Source organism: Cydia splendana, chromosome 3 (genome assembly GCF_910591565.1).
Source record: "Cydia splendana chromosome 3, ilCydSple1.2, whole genome shotgun sequence".
In the NCBI taxonomy this organism is placed as follows: Eukaryota; Metazoa; Arthropoda; class Insecta; order Lepidoptera; family Tortricidae; genus Cydia; species Cydia splendana.
In genome coordinates, this window is record NC_085962.1 from 60,143 (window position 1) to 86,140 (window position 25,998).

Below are 25,998 nucleotides of genomic sequence, written 5' to 3' on the forward strand. Positions count from 1 at the left end.
AAAATCCAAATATGTATTTATAGGATCATAATAACATTATGAACAAGTATTAAACTCTATTTCTTTGCTTTATTGGATACCTATAACAATTGCTGTTATTAAAAAAAAATGTGAGATCTTAAAGTAGGTTAGATTTGACTTGGCCAGTTTTCATTACATCAGTCATTTTATAAAGTTATTCAACATATATACCTATATATATTGTAATTCTGATAAAAACTGGCCAAGCCAAATCTAACCTACTTTAAGATCTCACTTTTTTTTTTAATAACAGCAATTGTTATAGGTATCCAATAAAGCAAAGAAATAGAGTTTAATACTTGTTCATAATGTTATTATGATCCTATAAATACATATTTGGATTTTGCATAGAACTTGGCACTCATTTAGATCTCCATTCTTTTTGCGGCGAAGCCCACAGCCATGTATAATGTTTGTATTGAACTTGGCTCTCCTTTTTTACATTTATGTTTTTGGTGGGATAAAACATAACTAAATTACTTGTTTACTGAACCAACAACAAGTTTTCTATTTTTAGTATCTTAAGGTTCAAATGGAGGTCAAAGTTTAACTTCACGCGTTACATGCAGAGAGGAATGAAAATAGTGGGGGTTAATTGTAAATATAAAGAAAATAACCACCTTTTTAGAATTGTTCATGGCGGGCCAATATACTTTAGGTCCTATGTTACAACCTTGCATTAACAGATATTCGAAAACACCATCACATTTTTGGCAAATTGCAAATAATACCGATTTGCACGAAATGCGAGAATGACCCTTATAGTACAGCTACCGGGGATATTTTTTGTAACTTGTGTAAAGTCGAATAATAATAACTTAAGATTATAAACTTCTGAATCTATCCATGGCCTGCTATTTAAATAAACCTTGGTATTTTTTATCGGGATATGTATATTCAGAAGGTTGACTATTATGCGTAAAACCGCTTCAGTTAATCGTCTGCAGTCGCCTTTATATCTGCTCACAATGACTTGCCAGTCAATTGATGCCAACGCGTTTACAAAAGAGATCTTATTGTTATTACTATAAACTTGCCTTTTTAACATCAACGGCGCCGTAGGCCGTGCGACGAGACGAGGCGCGATCAGTCGCTGAGCCATATGGTCGCTCAAGTTGGTGCACACGCACGCTGCGGACACACGGCCGTCGCGGATATTGGAGTATGCATGGTCCAACAGTGTGGCACTGTCGCCCTCTATCCTTGTAGCGTGCTCCACGTACTGGCTAAACCCATGGGCTGATAGAATGTCACTCAGTTGTCTTTTATTGGGTGAACTCGATTTAAAATCTATATTAATGTCACCCATTATAATAGCTGTTACTTTTTCATCATTGATTTTGCTTAAAAGACTATCGAACAACTTTAAATATTCGCTATGGTTAGTCAAATTTGAACGATATATTCCCACTACATGAAGTTCGTCGTCCAGCAAATAAACGGCGCACACATCGAACAATTGTTCGTGGGACAACTCGCAGTAGTCAGGTCTATTCACTATTTTAATATTATGCCTGGCATAAATACAGCATCCGCCGCGCTCGATTACGGGTCTACAGTAGAAAGATCAGGTCAAAATTTGCTAAAGTAACAGACTTAATTTAATTTCGTGGCTCCTAAGAAAATGCTCGGTTATAACTAAAATATCAGTTTAATTCGTCATTTAACAATACTTCTAAATGTTTGGTTTTACTTTAAGATCCCTAATCCTTATTGCAAAGTCATAACCCATATAACCATTCCAGTCGCAGAATCACAAAGTGGTAACTAAATGTCAGATGTGTCGTAACAGAGTCCACACAATGTGTCTAGAATTGTTTCGAAACAAAGTGTCGTCGCCGTGTCTACACTTTTCCGTAACAAGGTGTCGACACATTTGTGTGCACTTTGCGTGCGGTTTGCGACTAAATCTGACAGCAAATTTGTGACAGCAAATGTCAATATAAAATACCTCTTGAAAACCAAGGTTTGTCAAACTACTATTAGTGTCTCGTGTGCTCGTAATTCTAGTAAGTCATCATGGGCAATGCAAATGATAATAATCGACCGAAACCATATAAACTCCCAACACCCGTCAACCTTTTACAGAAAAGTTTTTAAAGAAATTCAATAAGCTACTTAGGTCAGGCAACGAATGCTCCAAAAGTTGTAGAGGGAAATGCTCGGAACACAATTTTTTACTCCGTAACTCGGTTTGACAAGTTAGGAGGTGAACATATCAAAAGTCCCCGGCCGTAGCCCTTGAGCGGGGGGGAGAGAGGGGGCTTTGAAGGTCCCATTTTCCCGTTTTTCGATTATATCTCGGAAACTATGCATCTCAGCGACATGGCCACTTATACAAAATGAAAGTTAATTTAATTTGTTACAAGTTTATTCAGTCAATTTTTTCGATATGTTGAATAGTTTTTGAGATATCCGCTCTTGAAAGTTTATTTAGGGCTCTCAATTTTATCTTGATATATCTATATCAGTGAAGGTGCTAGGCCGTGTTTGGTATCGTTTTCGTATAAATCTGGGGTGCTGAATCCATTTAAGATATCACATTGACACCATTCCACAAAATACAAATATATCTTTTTAGGGTTCCGTACCTCAAAAGGAAAAAACGGAACCCTTATAGGATCACTCGTGCGTCTGTATGTATGTCACAAAATAGTTTTTTACCTATAGATGACAGGAAAACCTATTAGAAATGTGCAGTCAAACGCGAGTCGGACTTAATGTACGGAACCCTTAACGCGAGTCCGACTCGCACTTGGCCGGTTTTTTTGAAACTCTTCTTGACGCTTAACCGCTGAACCGATTTCGTTGAAATTTGGTATAGAAATAGTTTGCGTCCCGGAACAGGACATAGGATAGATCTTATAACCAAAATCATCTTTTGAAGGTGTGAAAAGTGGCGTAGAAATTTGTACGGGAAATCAATAACCGCTGAACCGATTTATATGAAATTTGGGATGGTTTACATCTTTGATTTAGTTAAAAATGATGAAAAAACATGACTTCAAACCTAAACTTAAACAGTATTAACTTCAAGAAGTCAATTCTGAATTCCCCCCTACACCTCATTTCACACCTTTAAAGGATGATTTTTGAGATAACTTATTATATCCTGTCTCGGGACTCAAAATATATGTGTACCAAATTTAAATTAAAACTGTTCAGCAGTTTAAGCGTGAAGAGGAGTTTAAAAGAAAGTATTTTAATAAGTTTATATGTTTTTACTTCGGAATGGTGTCAATGTGATACCTTAACTAAATTTGGTACTGCGAATTTATACAAAAACGATACCAAACATGGCCTCGTAGCTTTACTGTTGTAGAAGTCAAAATAAAATTGAGAGCCCTAAATTCTTATTACTTGGCCAAACTTGTGTAGAAGGAAAAGGTAAAATAAAAGTCTTCGGCAGGAATATAAGACACAAATATATTTTTTTTTTTGCGTTACTATTTCATTCATCAAATATAAACATACCTTGATTATACTATTCTAGTGAGATCCTCATAGATAAACAAAAACATTTACTTAAAAAATTACATGGTCGAAATGTCACGGAACTTGTGAGAGTAATATGTGAAAAATAAAAACTTTTATGACAAAAAAAATCTGGACACAATTTAAGAATCACCCAATAGCGTCGAGGAATCATCTGTATTTTTGCTTGTTTCATTACCTCCTCGCTTCTTTTTTGTCCTTTGTATTCTGTAGCAATTTGTTAGATCTGAAAATAAAGATAACTTGCGTCGTCACGGATGTCGATTTATAGGTTTTAGGGAGTGCAGAATTCGAAAACGATGATCATTTTATAATCCAAGATGGCGGCTACGTATTTTGTCATAAAAGTGGAATCCAAAATAGTCATCATTTTCGAAATCTGCGCCCCCTAAAACCTATAAAACGATATCCATGACGACTTTTATGACATAGTGCATTGCCGCCATTTAGAAATTGAAAATGTTATCATTTTCGAAATCTGCGCCCCCTAAAACCTATAAAACGACATCCATGACGACTTTTATGACATAGTGCATGGCCGCCATCTTGGAATCCAAAATAGTCATCATTTTCGAAATCTGCGCCCCCTAAAACCTATAAAACGATATCCATGACGACTTTTATGACATAGTGCATTGCCGCCATTTTTAAATTGAAAATGTTATCATTTTCGAAATCTGCGCCCCCCAAAACCTATAAAACGACACCCATGACGACTTTTATGACATAGTGCATGGCCGCCATTTTGGATTCCAAAATGGTCATCATTTTCGAAAGCGCGGCCCCCTAAAACCTATAAAACGACATACATGACGACTTTTATGACATAGTGCATGGCCGCCATCTTGGAATCCAAAATGGTCATCATTTTCGAAATCTGCGCCCCCTAAAACCTATAAAACGACACCCATGACGACTTTTATGACATAGTGCATGGCCACCATTTTGGAATCCAACATGGTTATCATTTTCTAAATCTGCGCCTCCCAAAACCTATAAAACGACACCCATGACGACTTTTATGACATAGTGCATGGCCGCCATTTTGGATTTCAAAATGGTCATCATTTTCTAAATCGGGGCCCCCTAAAACCTATAAAACGACATCCATGACGACTTTTATGACATAGTGCATGGCCGCCATCTTGGAATCCAAAATGGTCATCATTTTCGAAATCTGCGCCCCCTAAAACCTATAAAACGACACCCATGACGACTTTTATGGCATAGTGCATGGCCGCCATTTTGGATTCCAAAATGGTCATCATTTTCAAAATTGGGGCCCCCTAAAACGTATAAAACGACATCCATGACGACTTTTATGACACAGTGCATGGCCGCCATTTCGGATTCCAAAATGGTCATCTTTTTCGAAATCGGCACTCCCTAAAACCTATATATCGACACCCATCTCGACTTTTATGACAAAGTGTTTTGCTACCATCTGCATGCAAGACATTTCTATTATTTTTACGTACAAAAATGGCCCCCTGTCAACTTTCAATCGAGATTTAATCGATAATTTATTCGATTAATATTCAGATTAATTCAATTTCAATCTATGTTAGGTCGACCAAACTAATCGCGATTAAAATTTGAGAATTAACTTTTTTTATTCCATTAATTAGTCGAATAAACAGTTAATCGATTAATGCCCATCTCTGACCACGGCATTTTTACACTTTGAGAATATCTGAAAACAAATCAACACAAGGAGCCAATTTGCAAATCCAGTAACATACCAGTAACTTTGTTATTACTTTTGACAGCGCGTGTCATGTGTCAACACAGTGTCGACACAAAGTCGAAACATTGCAACTACTTTGTGACTGCAATATTTCTCAGCCTTAAACCATATTTATACATCATAATTAACAAGTTTCGTAGTATGTAAAGCGTTATTTCTGTTATTTAAGTATAGTATACGCATCGAAGTACTAAAAATGCTTCAAATAATATAGTTATGAACACAGGCACTGAGAAGTAAACAATTTCATTTCCGGCTAAACTAAAACAATGTGGTGGCGCGTTGATTATATTACACTTAGTTTATCAAATCACTCGAGCAGTTTAATTCCCCATAATAATTTAAGTCCTATTGTAATATAAATGCAAACAATATATAATTACGTCTTGTAATCCGTTTTAGAGATGGCGTATTAATGTCACTTATTTTTAGTTAAGTATTTTTCCATCTGACAGTTTCCATTTGACAGGAACAAAATGAACGAATGAACGAATGATTTTGGCATAAAGTAGTCGCAAACCCGAAACAATGTGTGCACACGGCGACCACACTTTATGTCACTTTGTGTCATGTGTCGACCCTTCCCCATTTCTGGTAACTGTGTCGACACGGCGACGACTCTGCGACTGGAATTGTGACCGAAACAGACGGTGTCGACACAAGATGTGTCAACACCGCGTCGTAACGGCGACTGGAAATGGTTGTATGGGAAGGTCCACCCACGCCAACGGTCAGTTAATTGCTGTTAATACAGAGATTTCGATATGCATCGACACGAAATCGACACATTTCGTTTCTGCGGTAAAAATAGAGCCAGACATTTGCGTGCTAGGGTGGCTAATAGGCGGGGTTGTAACTACCACTTCGTTTCAAAACTCCATATACACTTTAACCATTTGAACGCCTCGTGCCTATCGCGTGCGGCGTCATCGTGAATCTTATCGGAATGCATGAAGGTTTATATTGCACGGGCTGACACGTGTAATGGCTCCTCTACAGATTCAGATTCAGATTCAGATGTTTTATTGGTAAAAGGCAATCATTTTACAAGTCAATAAATATATGTACAATATCCAACTGTTATTTTACATTTCAGGTATTTGCTGATTAATTATTATTACATATTGATATTAATATTATCTGAATATTATATATTTACATTAATTTTTGCATTTAATTGTCTCATTTCAAACATTGTCAGAGATAATCATATTAAATTATCTTTGTCTTACACTAGTACTAGCACCCAAAAGAAAAGGATGAGTGTAGTTTTTTGTTCTTATTTACTGACAAATTTTACCTATATTTTTTGGATTAGTGATGATATTCTATGATTCGAAAAAATCATCAATGCTATAAAAGGCCATGCCTAGAAGATATTCTTTTATTTTTTTAAGAAAGATTGCATCGTTTGGTGAATTTTTAATATCTGCTGGAAGAGCATTATAGATTTTAACGCCAAACACAGCGAGCGACTTGCGAGTTTTGGCTAGGCGGGCGCGCGGCACGAGCAGCAGGTGCGGGCGGCGGCGCGCGTCGCAGCCGAGACGCTGCGCGGTGGTCATGTATGAGCTTAGATTCAGTCTGACGTATTTGCAAGCCTCAAGGATGTAAATGCTATGCAAAGTTAAGATTTTGTGTTTTTTAAATAGTTCTTGTGCCGGGTATTCAACAGGTTTTTTAGCAATAACCCGGATGGCACGTTTTTGGATTTTGAATATCCTGTCACGATCGGCTGCGGTACACCACAAATCAATTCCGTAGGTTAGAATGGAATTAAAGTATCCATAGTATGCTTTTTTTAAATTATCTATAGACAGACTGGGAGCCAACCTCGATAATGCATAGGACGCTGAAGACAGCTTATTACAAGTTTCATCTATGTGTGATGCCCACGATAGCCCCTCGTCAATTACAAATCCTAGGTATTTTACGCTATCAACTTGCGGCACAAGTACATCATTCAAACTTATATCGAGCATACTGTTGTTAGTTTTGCGCAGCTGAAAATGAATTATATTGGTTTTGTCTACGTTTAGACACATACCATTGACTGTGAACCATCGAGATATTAGTTTCATAACTTCTCTCAGTTTGGATTTTAAGTCTAATAAATTATCTGCATTAACTATGATGCATGTATCGTCCGCGAACATAACATATTCTGGGCCGATACATGCTGATGTGATATCATTGACAAGCAAAAGAAACAGGTAATTTCCCATTGTCGAGCCTTGAGGAACCGCCGCATCAGCCATGGTTTCCAGGTTAGACTTTGCATTTAAGACGTAGGTACACTGCTTACGATTGCTTAAAAATGATTCTATTAATTTGTGAAATTCACCTTCAATACCGTATCGAGACATCTTTGCCAAAAGCAGCGCGTGGTCGACCATTTCGAAGGCGCGCGAGAGGTCACAGAATATCGCCGCGACCTGTCGCCCGCCCTCCAGGTGCGCTAGCACGCGCGCCACGACGTCGCGCGCCGCACTCACAGTCGAGCGGCCCGCTCGATATGCATATTGATGCTCATTCAGAACATTATTGGAGACTAGGTGTTTTAGAATTCTGGCACTAAGGAGGCGCTCAAAGATTTTTGAAACTATAGGAATCAATGATATTGGACGATAAGATTTTGGAAGATGCATTTCACCTTTTCCTTTATATACCGGTTGCACTTTTATAATTTTAAGTGCATTTGGAAATTTTCCCGTCAGAACGCAATCATTAAATAACTTTAGTAGTAGGGACACTAAATTTGGAGGTAGGTATCCTAGTATGTGGGTTGACATATCATTCACATCCTTTGATTGTTTAAGTTTAATTTCTTTAATAGACTTTATAATTTCTTGAAGGGTGAATAATTCAAAATCAAATTTTAACGGTATCAAAGGCAGATAGTTCTCAAGATATGCAAGTGCATCACTAGTGCATGGTTTGACTCCACCGTGAGTCGCCGACACGTAGTGGTGGTTTAGCCGCTCGGCGGCCGCGGCAGCGCGCGCGGCGTCGCTCGCGCCCTCGGACCGGCTCACCAACACGTCTAACGCGCAGTTTCCTCGCTTATTATTCTTACAAGTTTCAGAAGAGATAATTTTCCATATATTTCTGCTCATGTTGTTAGTATTACTCTTTGATATTTTTTCATTTAAATAATTACTTCGTGTGTTTTTTAGTGCAACCGAGTAAGTAGCTTCAAGTTGCAATAAGTTAGAAAACTGTTCGCCATTCGAGTTGTGTGAAAGTTTTAGCTTATGTGAATGAATTTTCTGACGTAATCTATATATATCATCACTAACCCATACATTTTTATGGTTTTTTATAGTGCATTTTCTATGAGGAAAATGTACGTTGAAGTAATGTTTAATTACATTTAATACTAATTCAAGAAGTTTACTAGGGCAAGAACTTTTACACAAAAGTGCATCCCAGTCATAAAAATCCAGACTTAATTTAAAATTGCAAAAACTTTCATTACAAAATTGTCTCTTTTCAACACATTTCTTTGTTACAATATTTTTATACATTTTGGCAGACATAACAAGGCATAGGTGGTCTGATAAGTGCATATTTACACATGACACATTTATTATTTGTGATTTATTTAAATTGGAATAAATATGATCGATACAGGTTTGACTAATGTCAGTTATTCTTGTCGGTTTTGCATTAATTTGTCTAAATCCCAGCTGTTTTAGGAGATATGTTAGGTTTTTTGTATTACTACATTTTGTAAGAGAATCAATGTTTATATCACCAATTAGTACAACTTTAGATGTTTTAATTATATGGATGCTAAGTAGTTGATTTAATTTAGATAGAAACAAGGGTACATCACCGCTCGGAGGTCTGTAGATACACACCACTACCAGGTCCAGGCCGATGCATTCTATCGCACACACTTCGAAATTCATTTCAACTGATAGGTCGTTGACCTCCTGTCGCTCCATAGTAATGATGTTTGGCTTAACATAGATACACGCTCCTCCTCCTTTGCGGTTGGGTCTGCAGAAGTGGGTTCGCAGGCTGTAGTTAAGGATGTTGACGGAAGTTATTTGATCAGCCTGGAGCCAGTGCTCCGTCAGGCATAGTATGTCTATTTTGTTATGCAGTTGTAACTCGCATTCAAGTTTATAGGTTTTGTTTTCAAGTCGGTTGATGTTTTGATGCATAATTGTTATTGTCGAGTCGTTACTGCTCCGCGGCGTTACGGGTGCTAAGACTCCCGGGCGCCTCGCTTGCCCGGGGACGGAGAAAGGGCCTCCATTCTGACACATTTATGTTTACCGGCCAAGCGGTGTTTGTGAGATAATCATCGTATATCGTATTTGGTATTCCAACTTTGAACGAGTTATAAGTATCCCTTTTCGATGGGATTTGTTCTGCAGTATATTGAAAACCACTGCGAATGCTCTTTAGGTGGTTTATCACATGTTCTGGTGTGGTTTCTTTATTGAAGAAACATGTGTGCAAGTATCTATAAACTTCGACTCCTTTTATGCTCGTATTCGCGGCAGTCCCCCTTATCACGGTGGGTTTATATGACCCCCGTTGTCTTTGTTGGGGTCTTCGTTCATTTTCAGTAGTTTGATTGGGTTGTTCCTGAGTATTTGGTATTGAGTCGAGAATTGCCAATTTTTGGGTGCCGGATGACAGCTCTGTAGTTGTTATAGGGGGTGATTGTGGCTTCGTCAGTTTATTTGTTGCTGTAACTTTTGAATAAGTTGTTTCCGCGGTATTTATTTGTGGCGAGTAATCTTTGGTTGGCCAGTTCGATTTCTTAACTTTCGGTTGTCTTGACTGCGTGGCTAACTTCTCTTTCGCTCGCACTGCTGTGACGCGCTGAGATCGGCCCGGCGCCTGCGCTGGAGCGGGAGCGGGACGACTAGGCGTCGATGCATTACTGGACGGCGCGGGTGTCGAGGTTGTACCCTCATTGTCATTTTTATTAACCGGTTTTTGTGCACTGCTAAGATTATTCACGAATATAGTAGATTTAATTTCGCGTATTTCACTAGTGATTTCGTTCAATTTTGAAGATATTTCACTTAACTGTTGCTCAAAGGGTTGTAATACACTATTTAGTAAGTTTTTTAGTTGTTCTTTGTCGGTTGGTGACATGTTTACTAATTTATTTAACGAGCGGTGTAATGCACCGTGCCGCGTTGCGATGCGAAACTGGACTGGAAACTACACGATGGGCCAGCGCCGGCCACTCCAAGGGACGCATTTATGCGTTAGAGGGAGCAAGTGATATTGCTATCTCATTCTACCGCATGGCTGCGTCCCTTGGAGTGGCTGGCGCTGGCCCATCGTGTATAGGAGCCATCAGTTGAGTCTTTGGCGGTAAGGGTTTAAAGGACTTGAGCCGTTTTGGAATGTAAATACACTTAATCCACGTGTAAGCGTGTAACTGGTGCACACCGGTTGCGGTCGCGTTTGTAACTTTAACTGTAACTTTGATTACAATATTGATTTCACAGTGTAATGCACACTGAGTTTTGGTTGTCTATTGTTTGTCCGAACATTATATAAAATAATACTCATATGCCCGAATTTGATTTGCCCGAATTGTTTGTTTACCATAAAAATGATGTGACATACTCTTTGTTTACCCGATTATTAGATTCCAGAACGTACGAGTGCCATACGTATTGTTGTCCATATTATTAATTGTAATAATATTATTTAATAGAATATTTAACCTCACCTAACCCACTTTTCCAGTAGTATTTCTTTTCTGTAAGGGTCGCAGTTCAAACCTAACCTAACCCATTTTTCTAGTAGCATTTGATTTCTGTAAGGGTCGCAATTCAAACCTAACCTAACTCACTTTTCTGATAGCATTTCTTTTCTGTAAGGGTCGCAGTTCAAACCTAAGCTAACCCACTTTTCCAGTAGCATTTCTTTTCTGTAAGGGTCGCACCCATATAACCATTCCAGTCGCAGAATCACAAAGTGGTAACTAAATGTCAGATGTGTCGTAACAGAGTCCACACAATGTGTCTAGAATTGTTTCGAAACAAAGTGTCGTCGCCGTGTCTACACTTTTCCGTAACAAGGTGTCGACACAGTTGTGTGCACTTTGCGTGCGGTTTGCGACTAAATCTGACAGCAAATTTGTGACAGCAAATGTCAATATAAAATACCTCTTGAAAACCAAGGTTTGTCAAACTCATGGTATAATAATATACTCCGCCTGGTACTCCATTCCCGTCTTTTCTAGGTCACCTAACTGACACGGGCCTACGTCATCATGCGACAGCGCTATATGATAATATGCGATAGCGCTATATATAGCGGCCATGTTGTTGTGACGTAGGCCCGTGTCACTCTGGGAATGGAAGACCATGTTTTATTAGACTATGGTCAAACTACTATTAGTGTCTCGTGTGCTCGTAATTCTAGTAAGTCATCATGGGCAATGCAAATGATAATAATCGACCGAAACCATATAAACACCCAACACCCGTCAACCTTTTACAGAAAAGTTTTTAAAGAAATGCAATAAGCTACTTAGGTCAGGCAACGAATGCTCCAAAAGTTGTAGAGGGAACTGCTCGGAACACTATTTTTGACTCCGTAACTCGGTTTGACAAGTTAGGAGGTGAACATATCAAAAGTCCCCGGCCGTAGCCCTTGAGCGGGGGGAGAGAGGGTGCTTTGAAGTTCCCATTTTCCGGTTTTTCGATTATATCTCGGAAACTATGCATCTCAGCGACATGGCCACTTATACAAAATTAAAGTTAATTTAATTTGTTACAAGTTTATTCAGTCAATTTTTTCGATATGTTGAATAGTTTTTGAGATATCCGCTCTTGAAAGTTTATTTAGGGCTCTCAATTTTATCTTGATATATCTATATCAGTGAAGGTGCTAGGCCGTGTTTGGTATCGTTTTCGTATAAATCTGGGGCGCTGAATCCATTTAAGGTATCACATTGACACCATTCCACAAAATAAAATAAAATCTTTTTAGGGTTCCGTACCTCAAAAGGAAAAAACGGAACCCTTATAGGATCACTCGTGCGTCTGTATGTCCGTCTGAATACACAAAATAGTTCTTTACCTATAGATGACAGGAAAACCTATTAGAAATGTGCAGTCAAGCGCGAGTCGGACTTAATGTACGGAACCCTTAATACGCGAGTCCGACTCGCACTTGGCCGGTTTTTTTGAAACTCCTCTTGACGCTTAACCGCTGAACCGATTTCGTTGAAATTTGGTATAGAAATAGTTTGCGTCCCGGAACAGGACATAGGATAGATCTTATAACCAAAATCATCTTTTGAAGGTGTGAAAAGTGGCGTGGAAATTTGTACGGGAAATCAATAACCGCTGAACCGATTTATATGAAATTTGGGATGGTCTACATCTTTGATTTAGTTAAAAATGATAAAAAAACATGACTTCAAACCTAAACTTAAACAGTATTAACTTCAAGAAGTCAATTCTGAATTCCCCCCTACACCTCATTTCACACCTTTAAAGGATAATTTTTGAGATAACTTATTATGACCTGCGGGCTCAGCACGGTTCCATTTTTATCGACTATCACTATGCGCGTCCCTTTCGCACTTACATACTTGTTAGAACGTGACAGGCATGGTGACAAGGGATAAAAACGCGACCGTGCTAAGCCACCTGTCTCGGGACTCAAAATATATGTGTACCAAATTTAAATTAAAACTGTTCAGCAGTTTAAGCGTGAAGAGGAGTTTAAAAGAAAGTATTTTAATAAGTTTATATGTTTTTACTTCGGAATGGTGTCAATGTGATACCTTAACTAAATTTGGTACTGCGAATTTATACGAAAACGATACCAAACATGGCCTCTTAGCTTTACTGTTGTAGAAGTCAAAATAAAATTGAGAGCCCTAAATTCTTATTACTTGGCCAAACTTGTGTAGAATGAAAAGGTAAAATAAAAGTCTTCGGCAGGAATATAAGACACAAATATTTTTTTTTGCGTTACTATTTCAATCATCAAATATAAACATACCTTGATTATATTATTCTAGTGAGATCCTCATAGATAAACAAAAACATTTACTTAAAAAATTACAAGGTCGAAATGTCACGGAACTTGTGAGAGTAATATGTGAAAAATAAAAACTTTTATGACAAAAAAATCTGGACACAATTTAAGAATCACCCAATTGCGTCGAGGAATCATCTGTATTTTTGCTTGTTTCATTACCTCCTCGCTTCTTTTTTGTCCTTTGTATTCTGTAGCAATTTGTTAGATCTGAAAATAAAGATAACTTGCGTCGTCACGGATGTCGATTTATAGGTTTCAGGGAGTGCAGAATTCGAAAACGATGATCATTTTATAATCCAAGATGGCGGCTACGTATTTTGTCATAAAAGTCGTCATGAATATCGTTTTGTAGGTTTTAGGAAGTGCCGATTTCGAAAATGATGACCAGTTTGGAATCCAAGATAACTGCCGTGCACTTTGTCATAAAAGTCGTCATGGATATCGTTTTATAGGTTTAAGGGAGTGCAGAATTCGAAAATGATGACCATTTTGGATTCCAAGATGTCTGCCGTGCACTTTGTCATATGACCCGTCATGGATGTTGATTTATAGGTGTTAGGAAGAGTAGAATTCGAAAATGATGACCTTGACCAACGTGCACGGCAGACATCTTAGATTCTAAAACGGTCATAATTTTCGAATTCTCTACTCCCTAATACCTATAAATCGAGATCCATGACGACTTTTATGACAAAGTGTACGGTAGACATCTTGGTTTCCAAAATGGTCATCATTTTCGAATTCTGCACACCCTAAAACCTATACATATAGTAGTTCGCCCCGAACTGTGAACTCGCGGTTCGCCAAACAGATCAATTGAATGCAGTGCTACTTAGTCTGAGATGGGCATTTCGTAATTGATTCCTGATTCCACGATTACTTGAAATTACTTTGTAATCTGATTACCGATTCCTAGATTACTTTGTAATCTAACAATACCGAATTACTAAGTACAATTCCATTTGAGGAATCAGGAATAAATTTTTCGAATACTACAATTACTAGTAATAGAAATCAATGTCGATTCTTCATTAGGTACAGGAATATACAGGGTGATCAATCCAAATGGGTCAGTATGGAGAAGTCGGAAACTATGAGAGATAGCGAAATCTGTTCTTAGGAACCATGGCTTCGATTTTAGATTTAATAATAATGGCATTCTATTTTTTTTTAAATCTATCATACATAACCGGGATTCGAACCTGGTCAATATTCTTGTTGTTTGTTTGTATGGCAACTTTTAAACGATGCGTGATAGGTGGAGGATGCTCGACCAAATATCATAGAGGGCCCCGAGACAAAACAAACTACATTAAAAAAATTCAAAATGGCCGATTTTATTTTTTTTCAAGTTGGTCCGAGCGCGCTGAGATTTGGCATGTGGCGAGCCTGAGGGCCCAAGATTACCATGTCAAAAAAATTTTTTGGAAAAATCCAAAATGGCGGCGGACACGGGCAAAGTCAAATTTCCAAGTAGGTTAAGCGAGCCCGAAGGGCGAACTTCAGGCCGGGAGGCCGAAGGCCGACCCCGGCGGAGGGCCGAAGGCCCGGAGCCTCCACCCCGACTCCCAAAACGCGAGGCCGAAGCCGAGTAAACGAAGGCCGAGCTCCGCGTAGGGCCGAAGGCCCGAAGCGTCACACGAAAGGGGGAAGTTGGAGCTTAAACACGACCCAACACTTTTCCTATTGGGAGTCGCGTTTTGGAAGTTGGGGTGGAGGCTCCGGGCCTTTGGCCCTCCGCCGGGGTCGGTCTTCGCCTCCCGGCCTGAAACTCGCCCTTCGGGTTCGCTTAACCTACTTGGAAATTTGACTTTGCCCGTGTCCGCCGCAATTTTGGATTTTTCCAAAAAAATTTTTTGATATGGTAATCTTGGGCCCCCAGGCTCGCCGCATGCCAAATCTCAGCGCGCTCGGACCAACTTGAAAAAATTAAAAAAAAGTCGGCCATTTTGATTTTTTTTAATGTAGTTTGTTTTGTCTCGGGCCCTCTATGATATTTGGTCGAGCACCCCCCACCTATCACGCATCGTTTAAAAGTTGCCATACAAACAAACAACAAGAATATTGACCAGGTTCGAATCCCGGTTATGTATGATAGATTAAAAAAAAAAAAATTAATGCCATTATTATTAAATCTAAAATCGAAGCCATATATGGTTCCTAAGAACAGATTTCGCTATCTCTTATAGTTTCTGACTTCTCCATACTGACCCATTTGGATTGATCACCCTGTATATTACTTGATTCCTTTCAGATTACATTTCGTACTACTACATAAGTACTATCAAAAGTACATTTCGATAGTAGATATAGATGTTGTTGACTTACTAGGATGCATCTACCGATACCTTATTTGAAACAGGTGTGCAGATTTCGAAATTGATGACCATGACCAATAAAACGACATCCATGACGACTTTTAACATAGTGCATGGCGGCCATCTTGGATTCCAAAATAGTTATTATTTTTGAAATCTGCGCTCCCTACAACCTATAAAACGACAGCCATGACGACTTTTATGACATACTGCATGGCCGCCATTTTGGATTCCAAAATGGTCATAATTTTCGAAATCTGCGCCCCCTAAAACCTATAAAACGACATCCATGACGACTTTTATGACATAGTGCATGGCCGCCATCTTGGAATCCAAAATAGTCATCATTTTCGAAATCTGCGCCCCCTAAAACCTATAAAACGATATCCATGACGACTTTTATGAGATAGTGCATTGCCGCCATTTTGAAATTGAAAATGTTATTATTTTCGAAATCTGCGCCCCCCAAAACCTATAAAACGACATCCTGGACGACTTTTATGACATAGTGCATAGCCGCCATCTTGGAATCCAAAATAGTCATCATTTTCGAAATCTGCGCCCCCTAAAACCTATAAAACGATATCCATGACGACTTTTATGACATAGTGCATGGCCGCCATTTTGGATTTCAAAATGGTATCATTTTCTAAATCGGGGCCCCCTAAAACCTATAAAACGACATCCATGACGACTTGACATAGTCCATAGTTGAACCTTCGTCAGTTTAACGATCCTGTTGCTATCAGGCTTGTCTATAATGCACTTGTAAGAAGCAAGCTTGAGACATCATCGATCGTTTGGCATCCCTACGAATCTACCTACAGTTTGCTTCTTGAAAAGGTACAAAAAGCCTTTTTAAGGTTTTTATACAAAAAAATGTTTGGATATTACCCGTTTCTTTATCCGACAAAGTATCTCCTTGGGGCCTTAGGTTACAACTCTTTGGAGGTGAGACGTAACCTAAGCTTATTGACGTTGGCGTGTCGGACCCTGCGCGGTGATTCGGACTGTCCAGAATTGGTGAGTCGACTTGTGCGACTACATGTGCCAGACATCCCCAGGATAGCCCTCAGACCGCGGCGACGCGATCTGTTGGCTTTGCCAGCGGGACGCACCGTGTCACGACTGAACTCTCCGCTGCTCCGTGCCCTCACACAGTTGAATGCACTCTTGGCATCAGTACCCGAGTGCGACCTGTTTGCGTGGCGTTGGGTGTCTGTGAGAAATGAATGCATGAGATTCTGTGAGGTGATGGATGCGAGGCCTACATCCGTTAAGGTATAATTGTGGATGTGATAAGGACCTAGTGATTTGTAATTGTGTTATTTGTAATTGTTTGTTTGTACCTGATTGTTATATGTACCTTTGGTATATGTTAATGTTAAGTTTCATGGCGCATTGGATCTGTCTGTAAGGTCATGTAAACATTTTTCAAATAAAATAAAATAAAATAAATAAATAGTGCATGGCCGCCATCTTGGAATCTAAAATGGTCATCATTTTCGAAATCTGCGCCCCCTAAAACCTATAAAACGACAACCCATGACGAATTTTATGGCATGGTGCATGGCCGCCATTTTGGATTCCAAAATGGTCATCATTTTCAAAATTGGGGCCCCCTAAAACGTATAAAACGACATCCATGACGACTTTTATGACACAGTGCATGGTCGCCATTTCGGATTCCAAAATGGTCATTATTTTCGAAATCGGCACTCCCTAAAACCTATATATCGACACCCATCTCGACTTTTATGACAAAGTGTTTTGCTACCATCTGCATGCAAGACATTTCTATTATTTTTACGTACAAAAATGGCCCCCTGTCAACTTTCAATCGAGATTTAATCGATAATTTATTCGATTAATATTCAGATTAATTCAATTTCAATCTAAGTTAGGTCGACTAAACTAATCGCGATTAAAATTTGAGAATTAACTTTTTTTATTCCATTAATTAGTCGAATAAACAGTTAATCGATTAATGCCCATCTCTGACCACGGCATTTTTACACTTTGAGAATATCTGAAAACAAATCAACACAAGGAGCCATTTTGCAAATCCAGTAACATACCAGTAACTTTGTTATTACTTTTGACAGCGCGTGTCATGTGTCAACACAGAGTCGACACAAAGTCGAAACATTGCGACTACTTTGTGACTGCAATATTTCTCAGCCTTAAACCATATTTATACATCATAATTAACAAGTTTCGTAGTATGTAAAGCGTTATTTCTGTTATTTAAGTATAGTATACGCATCGAAGTACTAAAAATGCTTCAAATAATATAGTTATGAACACAGGCACTGAGAAGTAAACAATTTCATTTCCGGCTAAACTAAAACAGTGTGGTGGCGCGTTGATTATATTACACTTAGTTTATCAAATCACTCGAGCAGTTTAATTCCCCATAATAATTTAAGTCCTATTGTAATATAAATGCAAACAATATATAATTACGTCTTGTAATCCGTTTTAGAGATGGCGTATTAATGTCACTTATTTTTATTTAATTATTTTTCCATCTGACAGTTTCCATTTGACAGGAACAAAATGAACGAATGAACGAATGATTTTGGCATAAAGTAGTCGCAAACTCGAAACAATGTGTGCACACGGCGACCACACTTTATGTCACTTTGTGTCATGTGTCGACCCTTCCCCATTTCTGGTAACTGTGTCGACACGGCGACGACTCTGCGACTGGAATTGTGACCGAAACAGACGGTGTCGACACAAGATGTGTCAACACCGCGTCGTAACGGCGACTGGAAATGGTTGTATGGGCAGTTCAAACCTAACCTAACCCACTTTTCCAGTAGCATTTCTTTTCTGTAAGGGTCGCAGTTCAAACCTTTTTTTTTTTTTTTTAAGAGGGGAAATGCTTTACGCATACCACCCGGCGCGGGGACGGGCCGAGATGGTTATGTGGGACTCCCTGTTGTGGGCTAATGAGACCCCAGGTTTACACACTAAAACCCCTCTGTTGCCGCCTCGCTGCTATATGCCGAGGTCCCAGGAACGCCGAAGTACTCTTCCGCAACCTCGCCTAACCTAACCCATTTTTCTAGTAGCATTTGGTTTCTGTAAAAAAATTATACTATGGCTAGTGATAATTATGGCTTACAATGATGATGACAAATGATATTATTGAAATTGATTTTATGGGAAACAAAGTTTCTGGCACGTGACTAATATAGTAAACAATAAGTATTGCATATGTAATTATGGAAACAATATAATGGCTGTTGACTATTATGGCAAATGAAATTCTGGCAAGTGGGTGTATACCCTGAGTTTTATAATGTTTGAACTTTAAACGGATTGTGATATATATTATGTATATTATTATGTCCGCAAAAATCAGAAGGGTTCATACAAGGTGTTTTTGTGTGATGATCAATAATTTACGAAAATGAGGTACTTACCTATTAAAATGATAAAACTCACCGATCTGAATGGAATCCCGAGCAGAGATACTTGAAGCCATGTAGCGTCGTCGTCATGAAGAATTGCTTCGTAGCGCGTCCCAGCCCTGATTTTATCATGATGAATACTTGATGTCCACAAAACTAAGGTAATTTCACGTCGAAAGACATTTACTACAGCGCGTTTACGGAAGTGAATTTTAATAGTGAAAATTAGTAGGTATTTAACCTATCAGGTACGTTAACTTTTTTTAACTTTTTGGAGAACTCTAAGTAGCTAGGTACTCGTATGTACGCTCTAAGCGTCAAATCAAACTCACTCAAACCGTTCAGGCGTAATTATGAGTTTAAACAAAACCGCCAATTGGCTCAAGGTCAGATATAATTGTAGGTTAGAATTGTCATATATATAAGTGTCGAGCATTAGAATAATGGTATTTTAAACGCGCCTCGCTCCTGTCTGATGATTTGATGAACCTCGGTCGGGCAGTGGGTCGTGGGCGCGATCGCAGATAGCGTACTAGATGGAGCATTCAAGGGTGGATCAACTTTAATAAAATTCTGTCCTGTTGTCTAAGCGACCATAATGGTGAAGTTTGTTAGAAGAACTATTGTACCACTTTCTACTAACTATGCCTACCTATTAGATAAGATAGCTTTTTCGTCTGATCCCTTGCCTCTGAGATCGAGACGTCCCATCAGGAGATCTCCAATAGGAATAGGGTAGGTACTAGGTAGGTACCTAATTATAATCTCGTTCAGTTCAACCCTAAGTAAGACACAAAGTCGGCGCGTTTTCCGCTAAGAAATCCCCATATGTCACGGTGCGGTGGGTGCCAAAGTTTCAGGGCATTCTCGCCATTGTCCTTGGGATACTTGGTGTTTGAAATTACGAACGAAGTCCAGTTTCGGAGTCTTTTGGAACATAAAGCCATACTGGCCTCCAATCCAAGAAGCTTTGGTGCTTAACAGAGCTAAACAGAACCAAGTCACCGGCTTTTGTTATAATCATTCGTATGTTTTTTTATACCATACCTACTTATCTAATAATGGTGAGGTCCTGTAATTGGCTCTGTATTTATAATAAAGATTATCATTTAGCTGTTGGATCTCCTTAAATAAATAAAGAGCAGAATGTGGAATGAGTTACCTCAGGGTATATTTCCTTTAAGCTACGTCATTGTTTTTACAAAACGGTGTCTGATGGCAGTAGTCGTCTATGGCGGCGATAGGGATCTGGATGTTAATCGATGTCTGCTGCCGAGGGCTGGATTGACCCTGACGGAAGGTCAATGCTAGCAGGTTAATGGTGGTATAGTCGGGGGCATATTAGCAATAGAGCGTTGTTAGCCTAGCGGTACGAGGTTGCAAGTTCAAACCCCGCGGGGCTCGTACCATCATGGCTCTTCATGTGACTCATGTGTACCTTCAATGTATGTATATCAAAATTCCGCCCCGAGGTTTTAGATGCGGGAATGATTTCGTATATTTACCTATAACTTTGTTTAATAGGTAATATAGCAGGTAATATAGTTACTAAACTACAAATAAAAAAATAGGTATTAGTAAGCTGCAAATAGTGCAAATGCGCTCAGAAATTTTAAAACGGTTTCTTTTTTTTTCAGTTTTTACCAATTTATTGGCTGTTATAAAACCGTGGTTTGTGCTCATGCTGTGCACCCATTACAAAGTTGATATTGAATGATCAATTGACGGACAATCGTTGACACGGTGAGGAAACTGGCCAATTAGGCCATTTAGCCCATTTATGTCACCTTATTGCAATATTTGCAATACAAAAAATTTAGTGTGGTCGCTGTACAGTCACCTGCAATAATATATTACATAACGGAGGCAGTAAAAATATCTGACACGATCTTATTTGTGGAGCCATAAGAGCGCGTCACATATTTTTGCGGCCTTCGAAGAGTAACATATTATTGCAGGTGACTGTACGAGTGAAATAAAAAGACAGTGCGTTTTTATATTTGTATTTTGTATATTGTAAAAACACTGATACTTCATAACGCACGCAGGTTTAAAATAATACCAATAAAATGAGAAAATGGATTAATCTGATTGTATAACATAGTAAACTAGTCAATAATTAGAATTACCATCGGTGCGCGGGTTTCGTACACAACAGGAATAGGTATCTAACACTAGTTTCTAGAGGGAAGAGACGTTTATTAAGAGTTCATCAACGTGCACACTAGCGCCACTGCTAAATAAATTTAACGTTACGTTAGGAGCATGACAAATAATAATAAAATTGCACATAAAAATAATATAAAAGACAAATTTATAAAAGGGGGCCACTACGTACTGTATTTTGTATTTAAGTACCTTTTGAATACATCAAACTAGTTCGTCGATCTATGAACTCAAAACAAAAACGGCCGTTTTAACTTTGGACGCATAGATTGACGAATCCAGCAACATAAAAACTAGTTTGACGTATTCAAAAGGTACTTAAATACAAAATACAGTACGTAACGGCCCCCTTTTTAAATATCTTTCGTTAAATTTAGATAATCAAGATTATTTAGCAGTGGCGCTAGTGTGCACGTTGATGGGCTCTTAATAATTATATAAAATTGTCAAGTAAAACATGTATCAAATCAAATCATCTTCACATTAATTCATCCTATCACTACGCATTTACATAAATATATAACTAATATGTATTATACGTTAATTAAAATAACTACAAACTTAAGTAGAAGACATAAAGTTACAATACACTTCATCCTATAATCATATCAATTATACGAATATGATAGTCAGCTGTAAAACAATATAATATATACTATACAACATTTTAATTAGTTAGTTTCGTAATTTTGACTATTTTTAGGAAATCTACAACTCTATTAGAATATACAGTTTCCGACGTTAGGAGCACGATAAATAATAAAAAAATTGCACATAAAAATAATATAAAAGACAAATTAAATTAATTTCTTGACATTTCATAATGAGATTACCATTCCAACAAATTTATTGCAAACGGTGATTTTAAAATAGATTGCTCCTATGCCCCACGCTGTATATCTCACTGTCTGTAATACGATTAAAATAGCACCACACATACATTCGACCACAATTACGTGTCATCAGAAATTAATAATACGGTTACAAAAAAGTATTTCGTCAAAAATGTCATCTTTATAGGTTTTATCGCTAGCAGGCAAGGCAACTTATTATTTGCCTCGTCGAGACAATCGTAGCAAACAAACCCAACACACAATTAGGTTGCGTTGTTTTATACACCGAGTTCCTATGGTCAGCGCCTCCTGTGTCCATCATCAGATCAGCTTGATGGCACCATAATATTGCATTGTCACCCAACATACATACATATGTAGGAGTAAGTATATGTGAAGTTTCAGCTCAATCGAATAATGGGAAGTAGGTCTCATTAAGCGTTTAGGCGGGCCCGGTCATATTCAGATTTCGCCAGTTTAGGTTTAGGTCAAAATCTGATTAAGTACGATTCTGGTTATACCAGATTCGTCATAGGTCTGTTTCTGAATTAGATACTTTCAGGACATGACTTGTAAGGTGGAAGTCACTTTCTCTTTAAGTTAATTTCTGACTAGGTCAGATTCTGGGTAGATCATTGTCATGGTGGTATTACGTCGTATTAGCAAAAAATTTGTTTCTGCAAATTGCATTTTCTTATTATATCAGATTCGAATCGCGTCGTTTTCTAAATAAATCCGAATCTTACATCTACTAATTCTGAGACGTTTTATTTCTTATTACTTAGGTCAGTTTATGTACAAGTCTAATTCTGAAAAGAAGAGGTATAATTCACACTAGAAAAAAGATTGGTTATTTGCGGATGGTCTAGAACGCAAAATGACTAGTGTAACATTTTGCTATCGCTCTTAGTCTACATCGCGAACGTTCCAGAACGCAAAATGCCTACATCATTTTCCGTCGTTTTATCTTTACATTAGCGACGACTACGGAGCTCCGCTACCGCGGGGCTCCTATTCTGTGCGGTTTGGCCATTTGAAGATAACTAACCTACCTGTGTGATATAAAAAAGTGGTCATTTTGCGTTCCAGACCGTCCGCAAAATGACCACTTTTTATATCACCTCATTTTACATAGGTAGGTGTGAGGTAGGTTAGGTTCGTTAGGTATCTTCAAATGGCCGAAGGCCAAACAGCACAGAATAGGAGCCCCGCGGAAGCGGGGCTCCGTCGACATCGCTATAAAGTTAATGTGGGCATTTTGCGTTCTAGACCGTTTGCGATGTAGACTAATAGCGATATAGACAAAATATTACAGTAGTCCTTTTGCGTTCAAGGCCATCCGAGAATAACCCCTTTTTTCTTTGTTTTAACTGTACAGTCGCCTAATGTAGCCAGAAATTGATTAACATATTATCTGACCTTCTACGAATATACTCTAAACATAATTTAATCAACATAGAATCGGTCGTAATCACATTTAGACATACTGAGATTCTGGAAATGTAATTTTCTGACCTGCTCAGAATCCGGCATTGAGAGAATCTGGAGTGCTAGGAATTTGTTATATGGATAATCTAACGTTGTAGGAACTTGGAAAACTTAGAAAATGCCTCATTCTGAATTATACGTACTTAGAATCTGAATTAAAAAGGAACTGGCTACCCTAGAGTCGTACTTAATCAGATTTTGACCTAAACCTAAACTGGCGAAATCTGAATATGACCGGGCCCGCCTAAACGTAATTAAGCTTGTACCTAAGAATTGCTCTGAATGTACTATGTACATATAGGTACAGTCACCTGCAATAATATGTTACTCTTCGAAGGCCGCAAAAATATCTGACATGATCTTATTTGTAGACCCATAAGAGCGTGTCACATATTTTTGCGGCCTTCGAAGAGTAACATATTATTGCAGGTGACTGTATATACGTTGCAAATTAATTAATAACTTGTAAATAATTCAGGGTTTTAGTTGGTAAGTGTACAATTTGCTTTGATAAAATGTGCAGCTTTTCTGATTAGGCAATTAGCGGAACGACAGCAGTTGACAGCACTGAGCACGGCAAATGGCAAATAATAAATGATTTAGCATTTGTTCATTTTGTCGACAACGTTTCATTTAACCATTTACTACAGTCGATTTTAAATAAAACTACTTTTTACAAGCTTATCTTGAAATTGCACATTAATGACATGCCCAAAAAATATACTAGCGACATGGTTATTATTAATTATAAAATTAATTAAATAGGTAAGTATATCATTGAAAAAAAAGTTATATATTTTGATTACCTATACATATAAAAACAATGTTATCTAATTTAAAAAGTCTAGATTAAGTAATCAAGTTCATATCAGATAATTGCACTGCGCTTAGCTGTCCGTCCGTCTGCAAAAAAAATGTGCATATTTACACTATTGCAAAATTACATTGTTTCATTTATAATTATTTTAAAATACGCCAATCAAATTAGAAAAATGGCCGCCGCTTAAAATTTCTTCTTTTTGGTATAATCATGTTAAAAATCCGAAAACGCCTTTTTACCTGTGTCCAATCCATAGTGCCATTGTAATCGATGGTGGGTTCCTTCTACATCGAGTGGTTTGGCAATCCAAGGAAAAAATATCTCCTAAGGCTCCCATACAGTATGCACACCTCCGGGGATGGAGCAAACTCGGATGACAAGCGTTTAGGACTAAATGAAAGTATTAAAACGATTTCCAGCTCAACGGGAATTAATTCCTCAAAACGCTATTTTTGGATCTAAGTCGATCGGCCTAAAATCATATAAAGGTTTCGTATTTATAGCGTCACAAGTCGTGCAATAATTAGCTACATGCATGAATTTTTAAGACGTCAATAGATTCAAACGCGGAAACGTAAACCCGTTATCTGGTGCGACTCAGAAAATTCCTAACTGTGAAAATAAATGTGGCGCGCGCACCGCGGGGAGTAAAAACGTCCTGTACAAAAACGGCACATGCACCTGCGTCGAAACGCAAGTAAAAGAGTCACGATGCGTACCTTCTGGCGGGGCACACGTCCAGCAGACAGCAGACGGCGCGGCAGACGGGGCAGCTCCCCCGGGAGGAGAGCCACGTGTCGGGGGTGTGTGCCGCCGCCGAGGCGCGAGTCACGATGCGTACCTTCTGGCGGGGCACACGTCCAGCAGACAGCAGACGGCGCGGCAGACGGGGCAGCTCCCCCGGGAGGAGAGCCACGTGTCGGGGGTGTGTGCCGCCGCCGAGGCGCGAGTCACGATGCGTACCTTCTGGCGGGGCACACGTCCAGCAGACAGCAGACGGCGCGGCAGACGGGGCAGCTCCCCCGGGAGGAGAGCCACGTGTCGGGGGTGTGTGCCGCCGCCGAGGCGCGAGTCACGCTGCGTACCTTCTGGCGGGGCACACGTCCAGCAGACAGCAGACGGCGCGGCAGACGGGGCAGCTCCCCCGGGAGGAGAGCCACGTGTCGGGGGTGTGTGCCGCCGCCGAGGCGCGAGTCACGATGCGTACCTTCTGGCGGGGCACACGTCCAGCAGACAGCAGACGGCGCGGCAGACGGGGCAGCTCCCCCGGGAGGAGAGCCACGTGTCGGGGGTGTGTGCCGCCGCCGAGGCGCGAGTCACGATGCGTACCTTCTGGCGGGGCACACGTCCAGCAGACAGCAGACGGCGCGGCAGACGGGGCAGCTCCCCCGGGAGGAGAGCCACGTGTCGGGGGTGTGTGCCGCCGCCGAGGCGCGAGTCACGATGCGTACCTTCTGGCGGGGCACACGTCCAGCAGACAGCAGACGGCGCGGCAGACGGGGCAGCTCCCCCGGGAGGAGAGCCACGTGTCGGGGGTGTGTGCCGCCGCCGAGGCGCGAGTCACGATGCGTACCTTCTGGCGGGGCACACGTCCAGCAGACAGCAGACGGCGCGGCAGACGGGGCAGCTCCCCCGGGAGGAGAGCCAC

General features: G+C 39.5%; 1 protein-coding gene across 1 annotated transcript in view; it reads right to left on the bottom strand.

Annotated features, from left to right (window-relative positions):
* Positions 1-19,273, bottom strand: part of LOC134806719 (uncharacterized) — a 33,082-nt gene extending 13,809 nt beyond the window's left edge. Inside the window, exon 1 of the mRNA XM_063780041.1 lies at positions 19,078-19,273. Within this exon, the coding sequence (XP_063636111.1) occupies positions 19,078-19,175 (98 nt within the window). The 5' untranslated portion in view covers positions 19,176-19,273. The remainder of the gene's footprint in view (positions 1-19,077) is intronic.
* Positions 19,274-25,998: the final 6,725 nt, after the last annotated feature.